The 21,604-nt window shown below is 36.1% G+C and overlaps 1 protein-coding gene across 8 annotated transcripts in view; it reads right to left on the bottom strand.

Moving 5' to 3' along the window:
- The window catches only part of VPS13B (vacuolar protein sorting 13 homolog B), a 468,066-nt gene that overhangs the window by 403,530 nt on the left and 42,932 nt on the right, over positions 1–21,604 (bottom strand). For all 8 annotated transcript variants that reach the window (XM_035319261.1, XM_035319264.1, XM_035319260.1 and 5 more), the window contains 5 exons: positions 18,377–18,544; positions 17,200–17,381; positions 13,901–14,075; positions 2,491–2,759; positions 104–199 (listed from right to left, as the gene is read on the bottom strand). In XM_035319261.1, coding sequence (XP_035175152.1) covers positions 104–199; positions 2,491–2,759; positions 13,901–14,075; positions 17,200–17,381; positions 18,377–18,544 — 890 coding nt within the window. The remainder of the gene's footprint in view (positions 1–103; positions 200–2,490; positions 2,760–13,900; positions 14,076–17,199; positions 17,382–18,376; positions 18,545–21,604) is intronic.

Genomic DNA, 21,604 nt, shown 5'->3' with positions numbered 1-21,604 from the left:
CACATCTAATATAGCAGAATATGAAAATCAGTAATGAAGTAATTCAAAGTGTTTTGTCTTAGAAATTATTTACAATGAATAAAAAAGTCAACAAAAGAATTACCTCAACCGTGGTTCCTTCTTGTTCCCAGCATATAACTTCTTTGGATTTTACTTTCTGAGGGCTATAATAACTACTTTCAGCTTGCATTTCAGTAAGCTGCAAAACAATAGGATAAACACTTTATAAAACTCTGCATTAGTATTAAACAGCAGTAATGTCATTAATATACAGAACTGATGAGGACAAATTAAACTATGGCCAAAATTTATTAACAAGCAGGAAGCAGGTGCAGTTCAACAGCTGTAACACATTATCCATATTAGAACTTCTCATATTCAACTTCTGGTTGAAGTATGCCATAACAAAAATCCACTACAGAACTTTTAGTTTGCTTATCTAAAGAGAAACTATGTGAAAAGATGAAACAGATATGCAGCTACATTATTAACGTGGTATCAAATTAGTTTGTAAATTGCTGTAAAAATCCATAAATATATTATTTATTCTTCCCAGCAAAAAAATTAGACAGCATGACAATATTAAGGAAATGTTTTGAATTGCAATCATACTTATTTTTGTTTCTTGTCATGGCAATTCAGAGAAACATGCATTCATATTTCTTGCATGATTACAATATAAAAATTTAAAGTGCTAATACACATGCTCTCTGCTTAAAAAGCATATAAGCTGGAGCTAAAAGAAAGGGAGAAGACAGGTACAAAATATTCAAGACTTTTGCATTAAAAAAATAATTATGTTGAACAGCATAAATAGTTCTAATTTCTATATAAAATATCCACAAGCTCTCATTATTATTTTTGAGACTTGATACACATGGTTGTTGTTTCAAAGTAAAATTTTGTAATCCAAATGTCCATGGAAATTGGATTTTAAAAAAATCACTGATCACCCTTCAGCTGTGTGCAATTATTGTAGAGGAAAAGCAATTAATTGATTAAAAGAACTCAGACATTACAAGAATCATTTTCACCATTATTAGAAAATGCAACATTTAATTTGGCATGATTTTTAGCTGGAATGCTATCAACTGTTCAGAATGCTAATGCAGAAACTTGACCTTATTTTTTAACCAAAATACGAACCACAAATTAATTCCATACATTCTTTGCATGCAAGTAGAACAATGAATTCCGTTTTCTTCCTAACTGTCACCATATTCATCTCATACTTCACATTTAAAATTTATAGAATTTAAGATGTTATATTTTAAACAGTTTTTATCACTTCCTAATATAAAATGCACAAGCTTGCCAAAGAAACATTAGGAAAACCCAATCCAGCAAATTCTGTTCAAAAAAAATGTTCCTATTGTTTTAACAAGTTTTCTCACATGCGGAAAGAGTACATAAAGTTAATACTGTATGACAAAGCACAAAAGAAAGACCAATCTGAACCATGATAATGAGAATTTTGAGATTTTTTTACTGGTGTCCCAGATATTTAATTAAAGGCAGAAGAAACATTCGACATCATTTATTTTTAGCCTTTTTTTTAATGAAGGCTGAAGTAGATTGACAAAAGAACATCACTGAATGTTTGTTGATACTTCACATCTTCAATTTTTGCAACCAAGTTTGCCAGGAGACTAAAGACTTAAAACATGAACAGAATACTTGCAACTGGCTTCATCCTTTCTGCTAGCTGCTGAGCAGCTAAATGTTATGCTATGCCACCAAACAAAAAAAGCTAAGAGAAAGTAGCCATGGAGCCGCTCTAAGTAATAGCTTTTGCGCAGCTGGCAAGCCAAACATGCAGAAGGACAGGAGGTTCTGATGATACTGAGTGTATAAAGCAGGCACAAACATTATCTAAGGGTTCTGAAAGTATTGCACTTCATCCAAAAGTCTCAAAAGGCATGTATTAAAAGTGTTTTTACAAAATCAGCACCTTAATTTCTAATTTTTGTCAGTGTAATTCAGCATCTTGTTCTAGCTCTATATGCCCTTCTGCAAACAAAGTATTAGAAAAGCCCAACAATTACTTAGAGACTTGATTAGAGCAAAAAAAAATTTCAAAATAAATTTCAATTAAATTCACATTTTCACATATAAGAAAAAAAAAAATCTCCAGAATTCATGCACGAGCTCTACCAAGCTAAAGCTCTTTTATTACTAAATACAAAAGATGGATACAATACTGCAATAGACTTCCACAAAAAGCCTTTTAAGCTTCTCCCCTCAAAAATATTCATCCAAGTGTATTACCTTCTCTTTTTCCCTTAAAGATTAACATGTTTGCAGTTAAATTCTACCTCAAATAGCAAACCATACCACCTAATTATGACGTGAAATGAACTTTCAACATCCCATTTTTTTGTTATTCCATCCATGTATTGCCTCTTGTCTCAAATCAAGAAGTAGACACATTCATAGTCTTCATGCACTTCAACAAACCAATGTACTCATATATGACACAGAAATCCTTACCTTAAAAGTCACTGTTGCCTTTGTACAGTAGAATCCAATTGAAATAATAGGATCCTTGAGGGACTGAGATTTCTGCTGATGGAGTGTTGTTCCATCATCGATTCCACCAGAATTGTTCTCTTCTTCATCATAACTCACAATGGCAGGAACGAAAGACCAGGCCCAAGAAACCCAACCTTGTTGCTGATCATCATCTTGATGCAGATAAGGATCTTGATTGATATACTGTGTAGGATATTGCATCACCGAACCTGTTTCATCTTCTGTACCTTTTAAACAAGAGCTAAGTCAAATTTCAAATCAACCATGCTTTAAAGTTCATTATACTCAAAAGTATGGCATGCAAAATTTATCTAGGACAAGATTCCATGTACCACTCACTGATTTGGTGACCAGTGGTAGAACACATTCAGAAATGAAAAATTTCAACTTAAGCTTCCAAATGCTTGTTTACTTCACTAACATTTTTCCTCTTCACAATAATTTTATCATTTGCAGTGACACCAGAATTTGTCTTTTATATCACATGCTTTCAAGAGTTCATTCATTAAGGCCCTTCTGAAGTTGCAAATTAAATCCTACTAAATAAAGATATATTACCACCTTTCAGTTTTCAATTTTAAAATGAAATAGTAAAGGACTTCACTTGGAAGAGCCATGGCAAGGAAAGGGTAGAAACAGCACAGCTCCAAAAATAAGGTTGAAAACCTCCTTTAAGTCAGTGTTTCAAGCAGTGGAAGATGCAGGTTTATCTGCATACTGCAAAAAGTACAAGTATGGCACCTATAAATCAGTAAGCCAAACATGGCAGCACACAGAACAATACAGGGATTTCTCCCAAGATTCATGATCCAAGTGGGTAACACTGCGCACAGCACAGTTAACTTAGCCTATTTGGTTTCATCATCACTCTTAGGGGACTCCAGAGAGGTATTAACTACTTCAGAGTTACCATATGGAGCGCATCATGTAGCGCTACTCCCTCAGGGAAATAATACTAAGCAGTACTAAACAGAACAGAGATAGGCATATTCCATTCCTACTTCCTCATTTTAAACTCAGAGGATCCACTCTTAGAAGCTTCAGAGCTTTTAGTCTTCACATTAGAGTAAGGATCAACAGGTACTCAAATAATTTGGACAGTGGGAGGACAGGAGAAAGAAAAAATTCTCTTGAGAATCCTCTGCACAGGACTGGAGGCATCTCATGAGGGTGAAGGAAGCTTCCTTACACTGCTCCTTACAAGTATTTTCAGAGATCAGATCTAAATCTAAACATAAATCTCGAAATATAGGAAATACAGAAAGGGTGCACAAAGTCTTGGGAACAGCCAAGAGGCAGAACAGTCAGAAGCACAAGCAAAAAGAACTGGTATGGAACAGACCTGAATAGCTTATACTAGACTGTGCAGAAGAAGAAACACAGAAGAAACGGTGGATGAGAAAGAACTTTGGAAGTGTCGTAGGTGGGTTATATATATTTGGCCTATGTAACCCACACCATCCTCTAAACACCTTGATGCATAATAAGCTATATTCCTTTATAATACATAATGCATGAAGGAGTATGTTCTTTGGAATCATAAAGCCTGTGTGGTTTTAATTAACTACGCTGGTTACTACATCAACTGCAAATATATATGACTGAAATGTAATGACAAAAACCCCATGTTAATGCAAGGTTAAGGGTGCACAGTAGTATCTTTGTCCTATTCAATAATAATAATAAATTGGTAAAACTAAAATATCGGGAAGCTTTGAGCTAAAGATTTGAGCTACATCCCTAAAACACCAGTTTTGCCCCTCACGAGCAGGCCTTGAACACACGAGCCCTCACAGTACCTTACGCTGCGATGCTGCACCACCACCTGCCTCTGATACTTATAAAGACACAAAAGTAAAAGAAACTGTCTTGTACAGTATCCTTTATATCCAAGCCATAAATCCAAGAAATTTCAAAACCTGGCACAACAGAACCAACTTTTACCAGCGTGAAATTCACCCACACTACATTAACAGTGATTCTTTAAACGTGTAAAAGGCACGGAAACTCTTAAGGAGCAAAAATCTGGGGGGTAAGGACACATTTTTATCAGTTGTCCCTTTTCTGTTTGCCAGTGGTATCACAAAATGTTCATCTAGTGAGGGTACTGCAGAAAGCAGACTAACAATTTACCCTAAACCACCACAAGTACTCATAGAGACCTAAACCAGCTATAACCCAAGAACAACTGTGACACAGAGCCTCTATGGAAATTCTGCTGGATGAATATTCTGCATCTTCTGGATGAATATTCTGCATCTTCTGTAAGTGATACCCACACCCTATAACACTGAAGGAACTTTCACAATCTCAGTTTTGACTGTTTATCTCAGCAGTAAGAAATTTCTTTGTCTTAAGATATACTGCAAGGGAATAACGAATATTACAAAAAATTATTCAGTCATCAAGAGAGAAAGCCTACAGGAACTCTTCCACCACCACAAGGCCAGAAGCACGTTGGAACATCATGCTTTACACCACTTGTCAAGTTTCTGTCTCTACCCTCACCAGCTACCGTAGCTAAGATCACAGTGGAAGAATTTTGCTTCATAGTTTAGGGCAGTGATTCCAGCTAAGAATTAAATTTTATATAAATTAAATGGCTGCATCTGTTTCCATGTTCAGATGAAATTTGATCTTTGGAAATTCACTTTTAAATGGTTGGAGATACTTAAGGTATCTCTGACTAAGGGTCTGGGAACCAGCATTTCCCATCCAAAATCTGGAACTAACTGAGCAGAAAATTACTCTTTGTACTCATTTGTTTCTCTGCCTGTATTAGTTTTCAGCCAGGTAAGGTCCCAGATCCAGCTCTGCCTGTGGCTACATAAATACAGCTGCTGGCACAGGGGGAAGAGGGAGGGAATGCATCACCATCCCTTCTGGCAATAACATGAATTTTCATCTGTTGAATCAACCATGAAATGCACAAATTAAAGTCAATAAGTACTTCAAGAACACAGCTGTAGATGTTCATTCTTGTATCATTAAATAATGTAGATATTAAAATTAATTTCCTCATCCGTGTTCTACCTGCTATAAGCTAAAGACGCCACTACAAACTCACTGCTAGGATGACATTATCATTAGTTATGAATACAAAACTTCAGGAATAATGTTAAGAATAGAAAAACAGAGGTTTGCAGTGGAGTTAGACTTAGAGAACGCAACAAACCTTAAATTTGTCCCTGCAGCATGAACTGTCCTTGGGGAGTCTCAAATATAGCAGCATAACAGAGTATATAACAAACTAACAAACATTTTCTATACTATTTTCCCTTGCATATGATTATTATATAATGATCACATAGAAATGACTAATGTACAGAAAAAAAGTTCAATGTCTGTAAAAGTTGCCCCCAATGTTTATACAGCTATTCAGTGGCTCTGTTGCCAAACTGATTTTTATTCAAAAGAAGATACACATTATGGATCTACACCACAGAAAGAAAGTAAAATCATTCCCACAAGATAACTTGTAATATTCACTATGCTAATAGCTTAACATGTTGATGTTTAAATAGTTTCACTTCATAGTGTATATTTGAAAATAATGTCTTGTGTTCTACTGCACATGGAGTACACTAGCCCAGCAGTACAGATGAAGGAACTGATGTGTAACTAGAAGTGACATTAACACCAGCAGAAATTAAAATCCTACGTACTGAATTCTAGTCTGAAAGCTATTCCCCATCTCCATTTAGAAGCAAACTGCACCTAGCCCCAATACTTCCTAGTTGAAAATCTGATGCCATCATAGCTGTACCATGGATATTACAGTGTCACACATTCAGGGGACAGTATTTTACACATTTAAGAGATACCACTTTCATTTTGTAGAAGACAACCTGCTGCAGTGATTCAGGTAGTCAGAATGGCAAAACAGTAAACCAAAGGTCTCTTATTCCTGCCGCCAGAATATCATCTTCTTTAAACTGAAACCTCTAACTCCTACTAGACCAGAATAAGCTGCCACCTTAGAAACTAGACTAAATAAAGAGAAAAAAAATCTAATTCCTTTTTACTGCTGAGTTATACAGTCCATTGGGTATTGACTGTTACTGCAACATCTGAAAGCTTCAGGTTCAACTCCAGAGAACCCACTTTTTCAAGGTATGTACCTTCATCTCTTAAACTTCGCCAAGCTTCTCCATGTCCAGCTGTCTTGCCTTATCGTAAATTGAAACTACATTACTGTAGAACTAACGGACAAGGGAAGGTGGAAGGAGGGGAAGAAAAATGATTATCTTAATTGAAATCTTCCTGACAGATTTGGAAAGAATGTCACAATTCTGAAGTGCTGGAACACCACCACAAATCACTCTACAGTGCTCCCCATGATTTTACTTAGGGTTGTTAATCAATTATTTAGAAATTACCATCATTTAAGCAATATCCTAACATCAATAAAATTATGAGCAGATGCGTAAGAGTTAGTTAAGGGTGAGCAACAGTAACTCCAAAACACCAGCAGCAGGGCAAGAGGTAGGAGTTCGTTCTGTATTAATGACAAAGGAGATCATACAACTTGAAATACCACAGTAAAGGGGCAAGGGCCTCCAGGTTGAAGTACAAATTGCAAAACAACTAAGCTCAAAGTGGTATGTTAAATGTAGATCTCCAGAGAGACGGTACTAGTCGTCCTGCCTTGCCAAACTGAACGCCAAACTGGAAAGTGTTTTTCTTTCATGCCCTGCACACAAGTTCAAACATTACAATTGGAAGTATACTTTAGTCACTGGAAACATTAAGAAAATGCTTATAATATTCAGCATTTATATTAAGTCACTTTTAAAATCAGCAGCAAAAATCTGCTATTTAAGCTTTTATACAGTACGTAAACACAAAAGGTCTACATGCAACTGATGCCAATGCCCTTCAAAAATATAATTGCATTTGTGGGTTTCTACTCAAAAAGGAGTATTAATGTTTTAGGAGTATTAATGTTTTTCAAGAAAAAATAAAATGGCAAGACAACATAAAATAGATTTTTAAAATGCATTCAGAGAAATCTAATTCTCCACCAAAAAATGTGATAGTTCCTAATCAAAATATTTAACATACAAATTTTATCTAATTTAGGCATTTTATAATTTTGGAAGGTTTAATTTTTCCTTTTTTTTTTTTTTTCTTTGCTACTCATTTTAACTGCTGCTCATTTAACTGATGTTGGCAGATGCGAACAATTCTATGTGCCTAAACATGTATTCCAAACCAATGATATCTGGCCGTCTCCATACAAAGAACTTGATACTCATCCTCAGCATATGGGATCTCAGCAACCAGCTACAATGCACTATTACAGAAGCCTACAACGAAGTTATTCACTGTCACACTGGCTGTTAGACAGCTGCACAACGCACCGATCCCACAAACTGCTATCTATGTTGCATCTTTAAAGCCTGTTGAAATATGAATTTCAAGTACACCTAGTTTCCTTGGGAGGTTATCAAAGCATATCAGCAAAGAAGACACTCCAAGAACAGAGCTAGACTGGAAGAAAAAAAATGACTGTTGGTTTTCCTGCATGGACTGCTCACCCTAGAGCACACGGAAAGATGACGAGCCCAAACAGCGTTACACATCCCAGTCTTTTGCAAAAATACTTGCATCTCCATGTCTCAGATCCTCAAGAGAAAACACACAAAGAGTGCAGCAACAAGAGAAATAACAAGTAAGTGTAAGTTAGCACACATAACCTTTTATCTTGATATCAACTCTGCCAAACTGGCAACCATTTTCTCTGCTGTTTACGGATAACTCATCTACCCAAACTCTTCAATACAGTGCCCAACTTACTTCCTCAGTCAAACATGGATAAGTAAATCTAATTCCATTCTCTCATTTTTATCCTATTACTTTATCGCAGAATTAACCCCTTCTCCAAGAAGTAATGCTCACCTCTAGTTTCTTGCTATCGCAAATTATTTGCAGCTGGTTTTCTCAGTCAACCCAAATATAATTCAACCCAAAGTTGACAATATATTAAACTAATTCTCTTGATCTGCTTTCTGCTCCATTAGTGTCCTAAACACTCCCCACACTACTGTTCTTACCACTGAGTTTTCACCCATGAGTGTTGAGGGAGCTGGCAGATAAGATTGAGAAGCTACTAGATAATCCTTGGTCAATCATAGCAAATGGGAGAAGTGCCAGACAACTGGAGGAAAGCAAATGTCAGTCCTAACTTGAAGAAGGGCAAGAAGCAGGACTCAGTGAACTACAAGCTGGTCAACCTCACCCTCATTCCTGGGAAGATGATGGAATAGCTAAACCTGGAAACCATTTCCAGGTACACAGAAAGGACGTGAAAATTATCAGGAGCAGTCAGCATACATTCACCTAGGGGAAGTCATGTTTGACCAAACTGATACACCTCAATAATGAAATGATTAGCCTGGTGGATGATGGGGGAGCATTGGATATTGTCTTCCTGGCCTTTGGTAAGGCCTCTGACACTGTCCCCCATAATAACTTATAGAATCACAGGTTATCACAAGTTGACATGGACCTATATCAAACCATACATCTGACAACGTTGTCCAGGGTTGTCCAAATGCTTCCTGAACTCCAGCATGCTCAGTGCTGTGGCCTCTTCCTTGGGGAGACTGTTCCAGTGCCCGACCACCCTCTCACCGAAGAACATTTTCCTAACACCCAATCTCAAAGCAGCTGTTGAAGCATGGGCTGGATGAGCAGATAATGAGGTGAATTGAGAACTGTATGAAGAGCCAGGCCCCCAGGGCAGTAAATCAGTGACACAAAGTCTGTTTGCAAGTTCATAATGAACAGAGTACACCAGTGGTCACTACTGGGTCCAGTCATACTTAACATTTTCATTAATGTTCTGGATGATGGGGGTAGAGTGCACCCTTGGTAAACTCATAGTTGACACAAAACTGGAAGGAGCAACAGATTCACAGGAACACCGTTCATCCAGATGGCCTTCAGTGGCCTAGAAGAGTGGTCTGACAGGAACCTCAAAGTTCAACAAGGAGAAGTGCAAAGTCCTGCACCTGGGCGGGAACAAGCCCAGGCACCAGCACATGAGGCCACCCAGTTGGGAAGCAGCTCTGCAGAAAAGGACCTGGGGGTCCTGGTGGGCATCAAGCTGAAAATGAGTCAGGAATGTGCCCTTGTCACTAAAGGCAGCTAACAGCTGCATCAGGCAAAGTGTAACCAACAGGTCAAGCGAGGTGATCCTTCCCCTTTGTTCAGCACTGGTGAGGCACCTGGAGCACCAGGCTCATTTCTGGACTCTCCAGTGCGAGAGAGATGTGGACATACTGGAAAGAGTCCAAGTGCCTGGAGCACCTCTCCTGCGAGGAGCAACTGAGAGACCTCAGACTGTTCAACCTGGAGAAGATGAGGCTTGGGGCAGGGGTCTGATCAAAGCCTATAAATGCCTGAAGAGAGGGTGCAGAGAAGATGGAGCCATACTCTTTTCACTGGTGACCAGTGCCAGGACAAGATGCAATGGGTATGAACTGGAACACAGGAGGTTCCTTCTGACCACCAGGAGAACTTCTGTGCTGTGTGGGTGACAGCACTGAGAGGCTGTGGAGTCACCCTGCTTCGAGTCTTCAGAAGCTGCCTGGACATGATTCTGGGCAACCTGCTCTGGGTGTCCCTGCTTGAGCGGGGATTGGACAAGATGACCTCTGGAGTCATCCAGACTCGGCCATTCTGTGATTTCTCTGTTCAACAAGTGCCAAACCTCCTCTGCCTGAGCTTTTCCTATTGCTCAAACCTCTCAGCATATTTTATTTTAAAAGTTACAGTATTTCAGCCTTAGATCATCAACCTCAGCAATTCCATCTAACTAAATTCCGTTTTTCTGATGTATCCTGGCTTCTTGTCCTCCTTCATGCCAAAGTCATTTTCATTTCTATTTACATTAGTCCTTTTCCCTGACAAACCAAAAGCCTATTTTCAAGCCCCAGCCCCTCACAGCTACCACTGCCATACTCTTGTCCAAACCCTTCTAACTTTATCTTTTTACACTGAAACACATCAATTTCCTTCTTTGTACTACCAAGACATCCAAGATTTGAAAATTGTCTGCATTGTGATCCTCAGAAGCAAAGGCCCTGTTCAGCCCTGAGCTGGAACATGGTTCATCATGCATGCAGTATGAAGTAAATTCACCTGTAGTACTAAAGCCACTTTCTACCTGTATTTCTGACCCATTATTTTTACCTCTGTATTTTGAATGCTTTCCACGTAATATTTAAATAGATCTCCCTCAGAGTCATCAAAACATATGCTCATGACACAGGCTAACCCTGCTGCCAAATTTCAGGATCCTATTCTTACATTTCTGTGTACAAGAACATTTCACATTGCTGCTGGAATCCCCTTAAATATAGATAGTTGATGAATTCAGTTGACAACAATACAAGAAGTTCTATTCAAAAGATGAAGATATAGATAAATTCTTTAAACTGAAATGGTTAGGACTGCTTCCTAATAATTACTAGGCTGAACTACTTAATCTTCAGAACACTTTCAAGGAGTTACAAAAACATAACCTATAAAGTAGGTTAAGTACATCATTAAACTGTAAAGAATTCAGGCACAATTCCAGCATAATTAGTCTTGGATTTCATAACATGGTACTTTTGAAAAAAGTGTGGCTAATGGTGCTCAGTAGATAAATTGCAAGTCATCTATTATTTTTAATTCCTTTTTTTTTTTTTTTTTCCTGAAAATAGTTGCATAGTTGAAGTTTCCTCAGAAAAGTTCAAATCTGTGGTTGGAAACTGCGATGACAAATGCATCACGAAGTGTTCAAGAAGAAAGTGGTTTTTTCCTTACCAGTCACAGATATAATATGAAATCAGAAGGAAAAAAAAGGTAACTCACAAACTGATGGTAAGGATACCATAGTAATGTCTATTTGGCACTCGCTTACTGCACTGAATGAGTGTAAAAAATCATCAGGTATCTAAAAGTTTTGTTTGCGTGTGTGTACATGGTACAGATGCAAGTGTACACATGTATGCTTACAAATGTATATTGAATTCTAATGCAGAAAACAAGCATAAATGGCATAAAGAAAAACAGTTGGTAACAGTTTTAGGGTATATGCAGCAAACTACTTTGCAGTAAAGATAGAAGTGGACTTCCAGAACAGTTTCTACAGCTCTGGCTTGGCAACACAACAATTGCCATCTGTTTTGTGTTCTGAAGGGATAATTCTGTCAAAAATACATGATCACATAATTAAGTGGCATATTAGTGGAATAATGTTTGAGCACAGCGTAGCTGAACAAAGATTGCATAGGAAATTACAAATTTCCTATTTGGTAGTTCTTGTCATTGCAACCATAGTTTAATTTCTGACCCTTCTGACAACAACTGTGTACATCAGTATGAAATTATACATTATTCCTTTTTTAGATAGCTATTTTATTAAAAACTAAAAAAAAAAAAATCACATTCACAGTTGTTCAGAAAAATCACATAACATTTACAGACAGCAATTGCAATTTAACCTTCTTGAGGACATACATTAGAAAGGAGGATGACAAGAGATACTTGGTCAAAGACTTGACTAATATTTGGACATAAGAATCTTGAGTTCCATTCCAGACACAGAAAACACCAAGTGTTTGTAGGCAGATGCTTTGTGTTTTTACCTCAATCTTCTCTTAAGCTCTATTTCTGTTTTACCATCCATCTCACACAAAACCTTGGTCTCTCTCCTATCCACTTGCATCCTCTTCCATACACATGTTCTGTCCAACCTTCTCATTACCCAGCTAGTCACTCTCTCCAGTCCTTGGACCTTTTCATCTGAAACCTACTGCCTACCAATCCCAACTGTTCTCATATTGATTCATAGGATTTCTCTATCACTCTCCTACACTCAAATGGTCCTACTCACCTTGTAGCTAGATCCCTGGCGCTACTAAAGTTCAACTCTAAACACAATTAGCTATAGCATGAAGGGTTAAAGGTGGCTGAACTTTGATGGGAATGAAAGAAAGACACCCATGGTACAGATACAACCCTCCGTCTGAAAGCAAGGGCAATGCAACACCACAGAGAACAGTTCTTCGCCCTTTCTCTGCCAACATTACAATTAAAACATTGGTTAGATGCAAGGAGTTCTTGAAATGCACACTAAGGATTCTTCTAGAACCCATGCTTTTTAAAGTTTCAGGAGAAAATTAATTCAATATTTTCAGAATGTTAATTAAGTACTTCTAATCACGTGGTATAACAAACTCCACATTTCTTGTAAGGCAAATAGTTTCTAGTACAGAAAACTATTTGATCTTTAAAGAAAATACAGGAGAACTATTTACAGACATCTTATTTATTTGCTCAGTTCCACATAGTAGCAACATGACAGAGAACTCTACATCTGGCATGAGAGTGAAATGGTTATCTGTGCCAGCAAACATTAAATGCTACTTTTCTGTGAAAAAAGATTTCCACTGTTGTAATCTTTCCAATACCGTATTATTTTTCTGAAGTCAGAGAAGACAGCAATGCAGGATCAAAAAAATGGAAATTGAAATTATATATTTCTTAAAACAGAACAAAATCTATTAATCTTTCACACTGAAGGTCTCTAACTACTCTAACACTACAAACAAACATAGCTTAATGCTGATGCATCACCTTCATATACAATTCCAAGAGTTTTCCAGAAGTCATCATGCAGTACTCCTGATTCTGTGGTAAATACTACATCCAGCTCTCCCAGACATAAATTCAACCTTGGATTGATATGCAAAATGTCTCCTCAAGACATTAGCCACATGCAAAGAAAATTCACCCCTCCTTTTTCTAAAGACCACATCACCGTACACAATCATGAAGTATCGTGAAAAGGGAACACATGTTACATAAAACTAGATAGTAGAAGACTAGACAATTTAAAAGTATATTGGAACTATTGAAAACAGCGCAGAGTAATGTTTCGCTCTTTAGAACAAATGATATATCAATTCTCAATAAAAAGTTTTGAAGAAAGGTAAAAAGCACACCATTTTGAAGCAGGCAGCAGCCACACCTGAGCTACACAGACAAAATAATCAAAATAAAAGTTGCCTAAGGACAAATATCTTGTTGCACTGTATAGCGATAGATAAATTCACACTACCCTGCTGTGTCACAACTACAGAAATGTCTTTATTTAAGCTTAGCCTCAGCTTTGTGAGGTCCATACAAAGATTCTTCAGAACATAACATGAAAAAGATATTCATTATATACGTAACCAGCACAATGAACTAACTGTATCAAACTACAGACTGCCAAATTACTTTACAATGGCTACGTCTTGGTTATTCATATTTGCAAAAAGCAAAAGGAAATAGTGTTTTTAACACTTTTGTATCAAATAATTATATTTACCTGTGATGTTTCCCAACATATCCTTAGCATGGCACACCGAATCTTCACCTTCCCCATCTTTGAAGTTGCCTATTTCTCCATAATAAAGAGCAATCCCAAGCTGCATTATACGAATAAACATAGGAAGCTGCTGATCGGAGATTGAAAGTTTCAAACTTTCAACTAACGTGTGAATCTATAATATGAAAGGAAAAAAATAATACAAAGCAGTGTCCACATTAAATCCTCTTTTAAAATACACGACTCATTCATTTTCTATGTGCACTGTAATTTCTAAAAGCAAAGCCTGCAATACAATACAAGGCAAAGGGCTGCAAATGACGACTGTCAAAAACTCTTCATGTTGCCACTCAAGAAATTTATGTTAAAAATCAAATGTAAAGTGTTTCACATGGTTGCGGGTTTTTCAGTTGTTGCTAGAGAATTTTCTAGAGCAGTCATGTAAGTGGTTCTGATTAAACTTATTTTCATGAAGAATTCTTAAAAATTTCTGCATTCTAAAGGAAACCTGAATATACTCCTTTTCATATACAAATTACTTCATTTTGATTCTTTCCTGCTCCCACCATTGCTGCAAGTGGACAAGTAATGGCAGGGGAGCGGGGGAAGAATTAATTCCAACTGAAGTGTGGCAAACAAGCTTCTCTGGATATTCCAATTCTAAACATGCCATTAAGCAGATCTCTCTAAATGAAAGAGTTAAAAAGATTGGAATTACTAGGATGAAAACTTATCCTTCTCTCAATAATCTTATTTTATTTAATACTTCCAAATAGTGTTATGACTATGTGTTCATGCTACAAAAATAAAAACTTAGACTTGATAAGAAAGTTACCTTTATTTAACACAGGAGCTCCATAAAATAAAACTATCATAATAACGCTATTTTCTGTAATATTAGGTGCATTTGCTATCTCCAGGTCCAGTAGCTACATATCAGCTCTGCCCTTAATGTAGGGCCTCAATCTTCTCAACAAAATTCATAAAACCAGCAGAAAACTACTTTAGAACTGTCCCAAGGAGCTGGACTCAATGATCCTTGTGAGTCCTTTCCAACTTGGGATATTCTATGATTAAACAAAAGTCACTAAGATGACTTTGGCCAAAACATTACAACCTTTTTAATACTGTAAAAACATTCTAGTCCCTACAGCAAAATCAAGAGTATAAGCTATTATGAACATGGAAGTCCTGGAAACTTTCACTGAACACTGAAAAACAGATTTGCTTTTACCGAGTGAACAACACAGAGTACGGAAGTCTTCATTACAAAAATCTCCACAGATCTGGAGGAAGTGACTGGGTTCTGCTGGCTTTAGTGTTTAGCTGGAAAACAACCAAGCACTGTACAAGCTGCTAACGTTCTGGGAATGTCACCTTCAGGTGTGCTGAAGCCATGGTCATGTCATCTGCAGCACAAACTTCAAAAGCTTTAAATGTCCTGGAATTAATCTCATTAAGTAGCTAAATTTACCAACAGCAGCATCTTTTACTTAACTTGTGTAAGAAATACAGCTATGTCCATTCAATAGTCAAATATTTTAAAGACAAACTTTTTAAATTCACAGAATACAACCTCCACGCATACAAATCATTATGTTACCAAATGTGAAATTTGTTAGGGTCAACAGGTTTATAGAGCATAACTGTGGCATAACTATACAGTACTTAAGTTAAAGCATCGTTGCACTTGGACCATTATGCTTGGAAACAATTATTAATTCACTTAAATATTGATCTAGCAGCATTAAACTACATTTATATTTAATACATTTCTGAACACCACCATTAAACAATATTTTATGTTTAAACATAAACAAAGAGAAAGAAAAAGGAAAAAAGAGATAAAGAAAAATGTAACTAAATTGTGTAACAACCAAAAAAAGCAAAGACTGTATATAGGAAAAAATGGCATAAAATTTTTGAAAAAAAATGAAATGTGCCTGAAGAAAGGGCAGAGGCAATGAACAATCACCAAGTTAAGCAGAAGAGTTTAATATAATTTTAGTCACTATTACCTCAGTGCACCCTAGTAAGTCTCATTTTAGTCTAGTATCCACTAAAAATCATACTATAATAATCTTTTTTTCTAACAATAGTACCATTTTAAATTATATAGAAGACTGTCACCATTTTCACTATATGGTCTGCTGTTGGAAACTCATAATTTGGCTATAAACTTTTGCTCTGCATTACAATTTGGCATACAGGACTTTAGCTAGGTACAACTCCAAAATTATCAAAACTACTTGACTAATTTTTTTTTTTTTTAATCAGGCTTTTTAACATTAAGATTCACTGTCTACATATAGTAATCATACTGTCACCACAGAACATAAAGACCATAAGTGGTAAACTCTAGGCAGTCATGATTCCTCATTATCACTGGCGTTCATATGGATTCTGAAATCACAAGGCATGTGGTTGAAAGTCTTAACATCACTGACTATACACGTTTTTAATTACAAAACTAAAAAAAGGGATAGATCCAAAATTGTTACTAATTACTGAATCAAAAAAGAAAAAATCCTAAATATTTAGAATCAGTCTTTGCACACTTTATTCATTTAAGATCAGCAAATGGAAAAAAATCTGCAAACATACATACTACCAGACTAACGGTGTGCAAGTATCCAGCATTTTGTTAGAATTCTAATCTGGATAAATATTCATATGACTTTTGCCATATCTGACTGGGAAGAGAGGGGAAAAGAACACTTCACATCTTTAACTTAGTCACAGCAGAAATCCAAATGTACAAGTGAAAGGCAGTTTAGTCTATCCACCAACTCAGCATTTGGCTTCTGCGGTTCAAAAATGTAAACATGTCAGTGTTAGACCTCCACAGGCGATACTGCACCCCCGCCCAATAAGAATTGGACTTGGCTTGCTAATTCTTTTCATGTAGTTCACTAATGTACATACATACTTCTTGCTATGTATGAGACTTCGGGCTACATTTGAAACAACATAAGCAAAAAATCATTTCCATCATATTGCAGACACCTTACAACACACAGTATTCTTTCTTCAACAGATTGGTGGGAACATATATTTCTTCCTTACTATTATGTTTTCATTTTTAAAGCTTTAGGAAAAATACAAAAGATTAAATAGTTTTACTTCCTTACATGCTGTAAGAGACTAATTGCATCATATGAATAAAACACAACCAAAAAAATCCTTTTAAGAGGAAGACAGCATTGGCTTTTCATCTTACTTGAAATTTCAAAGTATATTTGGAAATACCTTAAAGTCATTCACACATGAATACAAATGAAAGACTTGGGGATACCTACTTTAATAATAGATGGCATTTTGGAGTTGAGGTTATCGTAAGTAAAGTGCAGACGAGTCCTGAAGGAACATTTGTACAGCAGAGGTTCCTGGTAAAATTCAATTTTACCACTAGCATTTCTTTTATCAAGACATACTGTGCAGTCAGAAAAGTTGATCATCTTTCTCAATACCAGATCAGTGGCTTTGAAAAGAAGTACATATATATAGGTTAAAAAGTATACTGGATAAGAAAAATAACATACATACATGTTCTTATCTCAAAGAAAACAATACAAGATAGTTGCATGGTCATTACTTAAACCATCAGCAAAGCACTTACATGATTAAGGAGAACAGTTTAATACACATCACAAAGAATGTTTTTCAGCTGCATACTTTAAAAGTAAGGACAAATAATAGTTATTTTTTTTTAATGAAATTTCCATCCATTCCCTATACATTAGTTATGCATATAAAATAAGAGTAGTGTATTATGTGCAAACATAATAACAATTAATATTATTCTCATTATCCTCCCCCAAAAAATGTTGTATATTTTGCCTCTCGGGAAACCATTACTGAAATTCCCTGGTCTAGCAGGAATATTCTGTGCGATCCTGAAACACTCCATGCTTAAATTCCACCTCTATCAGATGTCAGTAAGAACACCTAGACTCGGAGAGCTACTGTGAATACTGGTAACTTAAAGACTGAGACATCAGGCCATTGAAAACCATGATTTTCTCCTGAAAACATGAAATGAAACATGTCTTACAGTTGTTATGCCATAGTCATTACAGTGCAGCACAGCTTACTACACCTCTAGCCAGCGTACTTAGAGAACTTTAATATGACATGAACAATTGCAACACGTTAAGATGCTATTGCTTATTCACAGAAATAGAAACAGATTGCATAAGCACTCACTGCCAGTGGCAAGTACAAAATAAAATGCAATCACAGAACGATAGCAAGTATGAGCAAGGAGGGCTTCAGAATGTGTTATATAATTATCTGTAATCACATAAGCATGCCTTAAGAATAATCTGTATCATTATAATTTTTCCATCCTTTATTTTAAAAAGCCAATAAATAAGGTAGCTTCTGCCTATTTTCATAACTTATTTCTGACATAAAAAGACATTTGTATTAGACTTAAAAATTGACTATACACAAAGCCAAAAGATATCTACGCACCAGAGATGTCCATAAATGCTCGATCCCAAAACTCATCCACTGTATAGCATTCTGCAGAAGTGATATTGACTGAGAGAACAATATCATCCTCCACATATTTCAGTATGAGATTGTTGATCACAATGTTGACATTGTTGACAACACGCCTAATCAAACTCTGAACATAACCTATAAAACAGAACAAATATTAAGCAGTTATAAGGAAGACATGTCAAATCTATTTCTGAAGCAATTATTTCCAAATTATACTCCTTTTTAATTGAAGACTAAAACATCAAATCAAATATCATTGCCCTTTATTTATCCAAAAATCACAGGACTTGAAACTCTTAAAAAAGGGAATTCGGTGCAGTCAAGTCAATGAGACCCCTGGAAATAGAGCAGTGAAACTATAAATACTAGAAACCTAATACAGCATAAGAGATTATTTTTTGCTGTCAAGAATTAGCTTTCAAATTACAAAGATAATAAAAAACTCTGGATTATAATAGACCAAGAATTCTAATGGCAAATTTTAATTGAAAGTTATTTAGAAATAGGATTGAAAAGATGAACACCACAGTTGCAATGAAACTTTCCAAATATGAATACATTATAACTGTTTTCACCTTCAACTAGTTTTAAGTTAACTAAATACAATATTCCTAGCATTTTTTCATTCCCATGAGCTGGTATATCCACATCATGCTCAGTAAGACCCCTGTGAGATATAAGAAAATCAGTTTCTGTCAACAACAAAAATAGTAAGCACCTGCACTAAAGCCTACTGGGATGAAATCCATTTAAATTTTTTCAGATATAACGTGACTGGAAAAATAATCTCTTCTGTGAATTCCCAATATGCAGTAAACACTCGTATTTTAACAATATGGTAAAGAAATTAAATGCTGCCCATATTCACGTCTTTTCCCTAAAATGAATTTAACTGTGGAGCTATCTACCTTGCACTGGAAAAGAAACAAGTCTTAAAATTTCTGTTTTAAAAAGTTGTAAGACTACTCACATACTCTATCTAAAAATAGACTAGCCAAAAAACAGTTAAAATTTGTACAGGTATAAATCCACACGTTTAAAGGATAGCTTTCTGAAACGTGCAGTAAATAAGACTCACTTGTATCTAGATTTTAATTCAAATAAAACTTAAGATGAACACCGAAACATCACATGGTTCGGTGCAGAGCAGACTCAGGCCGCTACTTCCATTCTACTCTGCTTTTTTCAGCTATTCATAGTTTCACATTCAAACATTAGTTTTCATCGTACAGTATATGGACTATTTTACCACAGTGATTTTCATCAGTCCCACAGCTGCAAATTTACACACTTGACATCAGTAGTTTTTCTTTTTCAGCATTCAAAGCCTCCAACCACCTCCTTTATTAAATGCTAGGCATGCTTTCAGATATCACTAGTACAGTATTTAGCGTCTGATTAACCGCCGTTGTACATTTAGAAAGTATTTCAGTGTTATAATCTTAATTGTAAAACATGTATCACATTTCTTATCATAACTCACTTTGCTTCATTTTATGCTATTCTTGAGCATCTGTTACCCTTTGAGTAAGGTTAGCTTTAACAGGGCAGAAATAACATTAACTTCTGCTGTCATCTTAATAGCATTGTAATTGTATTCAAACAAAATGTGGAAAATGTTTTAGAGCATTGTCTACACAAACAGGAAAACCAGAAATCCAGCAAAAGTCAAAAATTCCAACACATTATGTTAGAAATGTGACTGCGTTAAGCTTTTTGGTGCATCAATCTAAAAAAAATACTGGAAAAAATACGTAAAATAACTTGTCTTTCCGAATTTTCTCACTGACAAAGTGGTAATGCGTACTTTTAGATTATAGGAATTCAGAAAACCTGTTGTATGATTGTAATACTCAAGGGTATGATTTTAATTTCCATTCATGTGTGAATAAGGTACGTGAGACCTATATTCCTCAGAGTGGTGTGAACTAGCCTGTCTATTAATAGAAGCTGGCACAAATCATTTAGTTTTTTTAAGTGCAGGGCGGAGATACTATGCAGAGTTTATAATTGGAAACTACAAAATCATAAACACTAACCATTTTGGAACAAGCTACTAATTACATTGAAGAAACTGAAGCTGTCTTTCCACAGATCCAAATTTTTGTTGTTGTGTTTTCAGTATTTGGCTTTCAAGAAACTGTCAAAGTCATTCTAATTTACGATTTGCTGCTCTGAATTACAGAAACATTACAAAGTTAGTATCACAGCACCAAAAAAAATCACAATCTAAGTAGATTCTATGGATAGATTCCAACATTTTTCAGGACAGAACAAAGTGGCAACAAGGACTAACCTAAAATCCAAAACAAACTTTCATCTACATGTCTTTGTCTTTTTGCCTGGATGCACAAAGAGGGAGCAGAATTGTATCTCCCAAATGAAGCCTTTATTACATTATTCTGCAAAGATATTTCCAAACAAGTGGTGCAGCACATCGTCAGAAGTGTGATGCAGCTACCATCTTTCTAATTAATTTTAAGCTTCAAATATACTACAAACATTTGTACGAACGAGGATCAGTCTTTTAAGAAAATCCATTTTCACTGTATTTTTTTTAGCATTCAAAGCAAAGTTGAAAAAAAGCACTGGCAACTTCACATGTAATACAAAAAGAAAAGATTGTTTGAAAACGTTAGGGGGAGAAAACAGGCGGGGGTTGATTCTTATTTCTGTAATTAAGCATAACATTATGACTAGCCTTGCCACTAAAATTCAGATATTCCACAATGAAGTGACCAAGAATACCACACAGTCCATAGGGTTAAGTCCTCTCCTGAGGTTCAGCACAAAATCCACATAGATGCTTTTTCCATGTTCTCCAGAACACAGTAGACTGCATTGTGCAGTAAGAACTCTGACTGCAGGTTCAGCTCCAACACCAAAGAATATCATAGCACTACAGCTCAGAGTAGTCTATTGGTTCAACAGAATTGCTATCATCAGACCAGACCAGTGACTTCTCCCTTATGTTTAGAAGTGCTCTGTTGTTACCAAAGTTCAATTTTTTTCATGAGTTTTGCCTAGCTCCATCCCAGAAAGATGCAGCAGAACTAAAGCACATGCCAATCTTTGTGACAGCAGTAATGACAACAAATTAGAACACTAGTTTGATACCTGTATCTTCCAAAGATTAAAGCAAATATGGAGATGACTCAACATCTTACTAAAATCCAGGATGTGCAAATTAAAGCT

This window comes from Oxyura jamaicensis, chromosome 2, assembly GCF_011077185.1.
Source record: "Oxyura jamaicensis isolate SHBP4307 breed ruddy duck chromosome 2, BPBGC_Ojam_1.0, whole genome shotgun sequence".
NCBI classification, from domain to species: domain Eukaryota; kingdom Metazoa; phylum Chordata; class Aves; order Anseriformes; family Anatidae; genus Oxyura; species Oxyura jamaicensis.
This window is presented reverse-complemented; position numbering and strand designations above follow the sequence as displayed.